The sequence below is a fragment of the Austrofundulus limnaeus genome, unplaced genomic scaffold, assembly GCF_001266775.1.
Source record: "Austrofundulus limnaeus strain Quisiro unplaced genomic scaffold, Austrofundulus_limnaeus-1.0 Scaffold2471, whole genome shotgun sequence".
Classification (NCBI taxonomy): Eukaryota; Metazoa; Chordata; class Actinopteri; order Cyprinodontiformes; family Rivulidae; genus Austrofundulus; species Austrofundulus limnaeus.
The window spans coordinates 4,494-13,052 of NW_013954873.1; the positions used below are offsets into that span (position 1 = coordinate 4,494).

At 46.1% G+C, this 8,559-nt stretch overlaps 1 protein-coding gene and 1 pseudogene across 1 annotated transcript; one reads left to right on the plus strand and one right to left on the minus strand.

The window, feature by feature from the left end:
- Positions 1-748: 748 nt before the first annotated feature.
- On the plus strand, positions 749-1,390 carry LOC106511043 (R-spondin-2 pseudogene; annotated as a pseudogene).
- A 4,211-nt stretch (positions 1,391-5,601) lies between these two features.
- Positions 5,602-8,559, minus strand: LOC106511044 (chromodomain-helicase-DNA-binding protein 6; the record flags this gene model as incomplete). The annotated part of the gene is given in 4 exon segments (XM_013999784.1): positions 5,602-7,102; positions 7,174-7,278; positions 8,079-8,219; positions 8,360-8,559. Coding segments are annotated over 4 exon segments (1,508 nt in total), but the record flags the coding sequence as incomplete, so codon positions are not given.

Genomic DNA, 8,559 nt, shown 5'->3' on the forward strand with positions numbered 1-8,559 from the left:
GAGGACCACTATCCTGCAGGTTTTAGACCAGGGGTGTCCAGTCCTGGTCCTGGAGGACCACTATCCTGCAGGTTTTAGACCAGAGGTGTCCAGTCCTGGTCCTGGAGGACCACTATCCTGCAGGTTTTAGACCAGGGGTGTCCAGTCCTGGTCCTGGAGGACCACTATCCTGCAGGTTTTAGACCAGAGGTGTCCAGTCCTGGTCCTGGAGGACCACTATCCTGCAGGTTTTAGACCAGAGGTGTCCAGTCCTGGTCCTGGAGGACCACTATCCTGCAGGTTTTAGACCAGGGCTGTCCAGTCCTGGTCCTGATGGACTGGAGACATGTCCATGATGTCCACCACCTCTCACACAGAGACAGCTGGAGTCAGGAACCAGGTCCAGGTGTTTACAGAGACCGAGGACTAAACGTCCCTCCTGTCTCTAAATCTGAGGAGTGGTTTGAGGACAGCCGGTCTTATTTCCCAATCAGTGTTCGGTCCAAAACCCAAAGCAGCGAAGCGGCCTCACTAATGGAGGACAGATTAAAGGTTCAGGGACGTCAGGACAAATAATTCAGGACGTTTGGAAAGAAGAAGAGCTGATTGTCTTCAGACAGACCTGAGACCCGGGGTAGACGAGGACAAAACTTTTGAATGAATGAAACGTTTGTTACCGTTCAGTTTTTATTCAAGTCAATGAAAATGACTAAAACGGGTCAAAAGGTCCGGTTCTGATTTGTCCCGTTTGTTTTTTTCTCTCCGTCAGAAAGAAAACAGAATAAAAACGGAGGGCTCGGCAGGAAGAAGGAGAGGAAACGGAGAAGACAGCTCGCCGTCAACAACGCCAGCGTCTCGTCCAACGCCACCACAGACAGAACCGCAGAACCCGGAGAACCCTGAACCGGGTCCGCAACACGTGTTCAAGCAGACACGTCCCACTTCCTGTTTCCAGTCAACCTGAACGGTTTTTATTTGACCAGATTTTAATCCAGACGTTTATTTATTCCCAACAGACCTGAAGCTGCTCCTCAATAATCTGGGTTCATTTCTTTAAAACAGTCAGAAAGAAAAAAACATTATTTTTACATTAAACTGAGATTATTTTGAACATTTCTCTGATGTTGCACATGTAAATCTTAGAAGATGTGGGTTTATTTTTTACCAAATCTCATCAGTCTTTCTTTAACAAGGTTCTGTTAAATATAAATATATATATATATTTCTTTATTTCTGCCACAAAATGTGATTTATTACATAATAAATGTATATATTTTGATGCTTTTAATGACATATTTGTATCGACTGGAAACCTGTAAATATTACTTTTTATAATAAATCGGCTCGTGTGATATTTTGCAGAGAGAGAGGGAAAGAAAACGGACAAATATTTTATATTTTGGGTGAAACAAACAGCTCTAGTATGGGATAAATCTTGTGCCAACAGCAATTGAATTTGAATTGTTCAGATTGAATCTGAACAATTCAAATTCTACTCCTGTTGGCACAAGATTTATCCCATACTCACATTTTATTTTTAACAAATAAAAAACGGTTATGATGATTTTCAAATAAAAGTGCCAAATGATCGGCTAAAGACAAGGTTTTATTTTGAAAGTCATCTTTTATTGCACAATAAAAGATCACACATACCATGTTTTGACTCTTCAGATTGGTCCACATGGGAATACAGAGTTATAGTTACAAATAAAAATAAAAACAGACTAAAGAACCAAAAAGATAAAAACATCTGTGTGGATTATTTCTGTAGTGATGTTTTTAAAGTTAATCTGTGGCACTGCGGGATTATTTTACAGTTTCAATAATCCAACAAATATTTATTTATTTTAGTTGTTTTAGCTTTAATTTATTATTATTTTTTTGTTTGAAGTTTCCAGATTTTTGAAACAATCCTCGCTCTGCAGAATGTGAGCTTTGGTTGGAGGCAGTTCTGTCAGGTTTACGGCGCAAATTTAGGATTTTTACAAAATAAAAGCTCAGCAGCTGAAGGATTTACTCGACAGTAAAACGAGTAGAAATGAGATTTATGTCTCAGCGGACCTACACAACTTCAGTCATTTAACCAGGTGATGTTAACATTTCAAAAAATATAACTTATGTTTTCATTTCCATGTGAACCAAAATGCTTTTCAGGAGACGATCCAGAGTAACAAAAACAGCCATTATTCAGTCGTGGGACAACAATGTAAAGACAAGAACTGTACAATAAATACATCGGTTCTGATCCGAGCTGACGTGTCGAGGTGACTTTTCTGGAGAACATTTACCAAAATAAAACTTCAATGAAATAAAAAACGAAAACACTGATAATAAAGAACCGGTCGCACAATCCACCTCCATGTTTGTTTCAAGTTTCACTCTAAGAACACGTGACAGGAAGTGATGCGCGTCGTCCACTCCGTCCCCGTCTAAAACCGTACGGTCATTTAGGCGCTGCGAGAGGGTTTATTATTTTTTTCAAAGAAATTATATTTTTTATTTAAAAAAAAAAAAAAGCAGTTTGGATGCAGACACGTGTGCGCGCGTTGTTTTTAAATTTCGAAGTGCTGCAGAGCAAAGACAAGGCCTCGTGACGTGAAGGAATGTGAGAGAAAAATAGCGGGAAAAGGCGGAAAACGAGTTTTTCAACCTGCATTTTCTAACAGAAACTTTTTATAGAGACGAATTTCGAGCCACGACCGCTTTCTGCTGCAGGTAAGACGCTGACGGCTCACAAAATCTTACCTTAAAGCTACTTCCAAGGATTCAAACTGCGCAAAAAGTATAAAAAATGTTTCTTAATGGAGACGCAGGCTGAAAAAACTCCCAGAATTCTCTGCTTCTGAGCGTCATGATGGAAGCAGAAACGCAGAAATAAAGACAAACGGAGTCACTTCAGAGGCACCGAGAAGCAAATGTTTGTGCTTTGAAGAGCGACTGATTGTTCGTGGGTGGGAGGGGGTCGAACCAACGGGACGGCGGTACCTGATAACGAGCGTCACCGAGGCGCCGGACCGAAACACAAAACATGATCCTACACACCAGCTATACAAAATATACTCGCTAAAAATAAGGCATTTTACTTTGAAGGATACATGATGAAACCTGGAGGAGAAAGAATATTTGGTGAAAGTTTGGCAAAAAAAAAATGAAATAATAAATTAAATGGAGCCACTAAGTTGTGACAAGGCAACAACTATGTTTGTTTTTGTTTGTGTGAGCTGTCGGGACGAGACGGAAACACAAAACGTGCGCGCATGCATGCGCGCACGTTTTGCGTTTCCGTCTCGTCCCGACGCAAAAAGTGCGCGCATGCATGCGCACGAACAAACTCTTTCCTCCCACCCAAAACAAATTAAAAAACAAACAACGGAAACAGATTTACATCGAGACGCTGTGCAAAAACAAAAATCCTGTTTTCGTGTGAAAACAAAGAAAAACGTAGAAATGGTTAACATTTCGTCAGGAAACGCCCCGTCGCTTTAAAACCAGCATCCTCCTCCTGTACAGTACGGTCCGTTTGATCGCCTCGAGCAAAAAATCTCTCATTTGTCAGTAAACCCCACCCCCTGAATGGAAAGAAGAAAAAAGCTGAGTGTTATTTAAAAAAACAGCAATGTACAGCCAAACATTTACATGTTTAGAGTGAACACGTCGCTCTACTTCCTGTTTCATCATCGTTAAAAACAAAGAAAGAAAGAAAGCTGTGAGCCTCTCCAACTTTAATTTAATTCAGTTTGGAGCAAATCCACTCAGGTCTGCTGCTGCCCCCTGCTGGTCCGACTCCAGCTCTACACTGGAACCAGAGCTGCAGGTCGGGGGGCGGGGCCAGGCGGTGGCGGGAAAAGTGACTTTGTGTCTGAATTTAAAAACATGATCTAAAATAATCTAAACTCATGATTGTTCTTTGCTTTGAGTGGATCTGATTTCCCACTCTGTGCTCAACTTTTGTTTTCCTGCTTTTAGAAATGTCTCTTCTGCTTTCAGAGTTAAAATCATAAAAAAAATCTTTAAAAGCTGAAAATAAATGAACAGGGGCCGGCAGGAACGTGCGCCTGATGACGTCATCACTCTCGGTGCTGGTTAAAGGTGCTCACCGCAGGGTCACGAGCTGAGAAACGGTAAATTTAAAATCCGTTAACGTCGGGGTTCTAACGACGCGGTTCTGTCGGCGTCATCGAGCCGAGATCTTCGTCGCTCACTGGAGGTCTTCGTTCTGACACTTCCAAACTGGAACCAGTTATAAGAAATGTAAATTTCTGACTTTACCATGTCAGAAAATATTTACTTTAAAGAGTAACTTACCCCAAAATTAACTTTTTTTAGCTGATAAACAGTCTAGAATGTGTCTAAAATGTTATATAGTACTGTTTCTGTGCTAATTTTGATGTTTTTTGTGCGTATTTGTTCAAATCTGTAATATTTGGTCTAAAAACGTGTTTTTGCTGCTCATATGGGTAGAGCAGTGGTACTGCAGGCTAATTTBCATATTGGTTAACGGCTCTCCACGGTTTCGTCACAGCGGCTGTGTTCTGGTATAAAAGCCTCTCTCTAAGACACGCCCCTGCAGCAGTCAGAGGGTGGAACAGTTAGCAAGCTTAGCATGATCGTCTGTTGACCTTCAGCCTCGGGTGGYGAGAGCTGACTGCTGCGCTGCTCTCTCTCTCTACACACACACACACACACACACACACACACACACACACACACACACACACACACACACACACACACAGAGAGAAACTAGCAGTACGTCCTGCACAGCGGGAGGGGAGGAGGGGAAAGAAAGGCAGCAGGCAGCCACTTGTACAGATTATCTGTAAATTATAAAGATTTGACATCATTTTGCAGGTATACGGACATTTAGAGCGATCTTACAGATTTTTTCAAGTCTTACAGATATTTTAAAAACCTTATTTTCAAATTTATCTAACATGTCAGAGCCTGTAGGATGATTTAAAAACAATAACTAACATCAAACAGCCATCTTCCAACCTGTTCTGCCGCTAGAAATAAGTTACTTTTTCCTCTCTCCTTTCCTCCTGCTTCGCAGCAGGAGCTTTCATGTCCGCAGCTGATTTTTTTCTGTCAGGCTGTCGGAGCGCTCCTCCTCCTCTGTCCGAGGCTGGTGTGGGGTGAAAATCCTCCACCTCAGACGTTCAGAGATGTAACTATCTGTGATACTGTGGTCACTCTCCATGTAGCATCAATTATGCTAATGCTAGCTGCCTGCCACATTCTCTCGTCCCGGCCACACCTCCGCTCTCTAACCCCCCCTCCCCTACCCACTTTGATGCATTTTTCAAATTTCGCCTTGGGGCGGAGTCATCTTTTCACAGTGGGGTAAGATACACTTTAAATGTCGCAAATTTCTGACTTTATTTATGGAAATTTCTGATTTTTTCTCACAAATTTGCAACTTTTCAACCGAAAAGAATTTTCCTTGTTTTTCTCTCGAAATTTTCTGAAATTAATCTCAGAAATTCAGAGATTTTTTTGCTCTTTTTTTTTTCACCTGCACAGTGGGCCTAATGCACCGCCTTGGGGAGGACCGTCCTCTGGAGGTCTGCAGTGAGCACCGTTAACGTCACAGTTCAGTAAATTAAAAAAAAGAAGCTTTCGTCTGACTCAGCTGCACTTTTTAAACGTAGCTTTAGTGTCACATAAATCCAGGAGTGTCAGTCTAACAGAATTTAAGTTGGAGCTGTTTTTTTTTTTAAATATTGCACAAGTAGGATGAGAAATAAACGGAGTGAAATGTGTCAGAACGTAAAAAAAAAAAAAAAGATGCTTCTCAGGGCGCTGCTCCTCGCTGTGTTTTCCTCCTGAATCAGTCTGGATGCAGAAGGTCGGGGAGAGTACAGACTAGTTGTTTTTTCTGTTTACGGTGGAGTGGGCGTGGCGTGGGCGTGGCCTGTGGAGGATGGGCGGGACTCTGGAATATAAACAGGAATCTAACCGTCATATTAAAAGTTTTTACACGGACGCAGACGTACAGACTCGGCACAAACTTTACATCAGCTGGGAGGAGGCAGGAGACGAGACGACAGTTCCTCCTCCTCTACGCCTCCTCCTCCGCTCCGCCTCCAGGCGCCGCTCCTTCGCTCTGGGTATTGGAGTCTGGTTCCTGCGGTTCTGAAGGCCCGTCCGCGGCGTCGCCCGGCCCGGTTTCCTCCATCGGAGGCGGTTCTGAGGCTGAGGTAGAGGAGGAGGAGGAGGCCGCCGGGTGGGAGCTTTCCTCCGCGTCTCCTGCCGCCGCCTTCTCCTCGTCCTCCCGCGCCCTCTTCCTCCTCCTCTTGGGGCTCCCCGGCGAGGCGGCAGCGTCGGCGGCGCCGGGGGGCACGGCGGGCAGCGCCATGATGCTGCCGTGCGGCAGGAACATGTGTGGGTACAGCAGGCCGTGGGACACGCCCGGGATCAGGAACGGGTTGAAGGTGTGATGGCTGCCGGCGGCCGCTCCCAGGTGGGCGGAGCTCAGGAGGGAGCGGCTGGCGGAGGTGATGATGGCCGACTTGTCCGCCGCTCCTTTCTCCTTCTCTCCGCCCGCTGTCGAGGAGGAGGCAGCTTCTCTGTCGGCGGGCGTCGTCGATGATGAGCTGGCGGCCTCGGACGGCGCCGTGGTGGTGGTGACGTTCGCAGCAGACGCCGGAGGAGAAGCTGAGGAGGAGGGTGAAGCGGAGGCGGAGCCAGGGTGAGGGGGAGGAGCGTGCGCCATCATGGTGCCGACGCTGAACAGGGCGTGCTGCGAGATGGCGGCGCCGTGCGGGTGCGGGATGCCGTGCAGCATCATGGGCAACATGCTCAAACCGTTCTTCACGTCCTCGGACCCAGAGCCGCCCGCCGACACCGCAGTGGGGAAACCGTGCGCGAACCCCGCCGCCATGATGGGAATCCCGGGGATGCCGCCGCGGAGGTTCTGCAAGGCCACGATGGAGTCCATGCTGCCGATCAGACCGCCGTTCATGTAGAGCGGGGGGCCGAGCCCGGAGGAGGCGGAGTCCGACACGGAGAGGAGGGGCTTGGGCATCTCGCTGCGGGGACGGCGTCCGCGGCGTCGGGAACCCGGGTCTCTGTTGACCGGTTCCGTCAGGATCCGGGAGAACTTCCCCTCGGGGAGGAAACCCTGCAGGACCAGATCAGACTTTAGACCGTTGCCTTCCTTTTCATCTCACGTCCGGTTTTAGCTCGACTCACCGAGTGTTTGACCACGTCGGCCCAGTCCGGCGCCACAAAGTACTCCGAGTTGGCGTCCAGCCACCGGGAGAGCTCTTTGATGGCCGGAGCCATGGCCCCGCCCAGCTGCAGCAAGACAAAAACAACCATTCCACATTTAAAGAGCCTGTGACACGCATACTCTACAAATACAAAAAGTCAAAGAAAACATCTTTTATTTAAGAAAGTTGGAATAATAAACACAATTTAACCCACTTTGTATCATAACTGACATTTTTTTTAACTTAGCTCAGCCAGAGTGAAACAGGAAGTGACATCAAGTGTTTAGCTAGTTTTAGCTTTAACCTGCTGTTATGCTAACTTGGATTTTAGCTAGTGTTTTGCTAGTTTTAACATTTACCTGTTGTTATGCTAACTTAGATTTTAGCTAGTGTTTTGCTAGTTTTAGCATTAACCTGTTGTTATGCTAACTTGGATTTTAGCTGGTGTTTTGTGGTTTTAGCCTTCACCTGCTGTTATGCTAACTTAGATTTTAGCTAGTGTTTTGCTAGTTTTAGTATTAACCTGTTGTTATGCTAACTTAGATTTTAGCTAGTGTTTTGCTAGTTTTAGCATTAACCTGCTGTTATGCTAACTTGGATTTTAGCTAGTGTTTTGCTAGTTTTAGCATTAACCTGCTGCTATGCTAACTTAGATTTTAGCTAGTGTTTTGTTGGATTTAACCTCAACCTGCTGTTGTGTTTTGCTAGTTTTAGCCTTAACCTGCTGTTGTGTTTTGCTAGTTTTAGCCTTAACCAGCTGTTATGCTAACTCAGATTTAAAGGCGTACCCTAAAAATGCATTCATATGTATTAAAACATTTTGAAGTCACAGGTACTTTAAACTCTAAAACTTCAGTGTTTCACTTTGCTCTGTTTATCATCTACCCTGCGTCCGGTGCCTCGGTGCACCACGGGGACCCTCTCCTCCCCCGTCAGCGAGTTGACGTCCAGCTTGGTGGGGTCTTTGCAGCGATGTCGTCTCTGTTTGGGACGCTCCACGAAGCCGTGCAACAAACTGGCTCCAGACTGAAGAGGAGAGGAGAGAAGTCATGTTTGAGGCTGAAGCGCCCTCTGCTGGAGGCAAACAGGAAGTTCTGATAACGCTGCAGCAGAAAGATGAAAGATGTGAAACTTCTGACACCTTCTATGAGTTCAGAGGAACGTACGTGAGTCAAGGCAGGCAGGTCCATGCTGTAGCTCGGGTTCTGCCTCAGCCACTCGATCAGACCTTTGCTGGCCGCCTCTCGGTCCACCGCCACGATCTCCGGCTGAGGGGGCGTCTGGGTCGGAGTGGGGGTGGGGGTCGAGGAGGAGGACGGGGTTGGAGGTCCCGCGGGTCGCTCCGATGGAGAAGGAGACGGTGAGG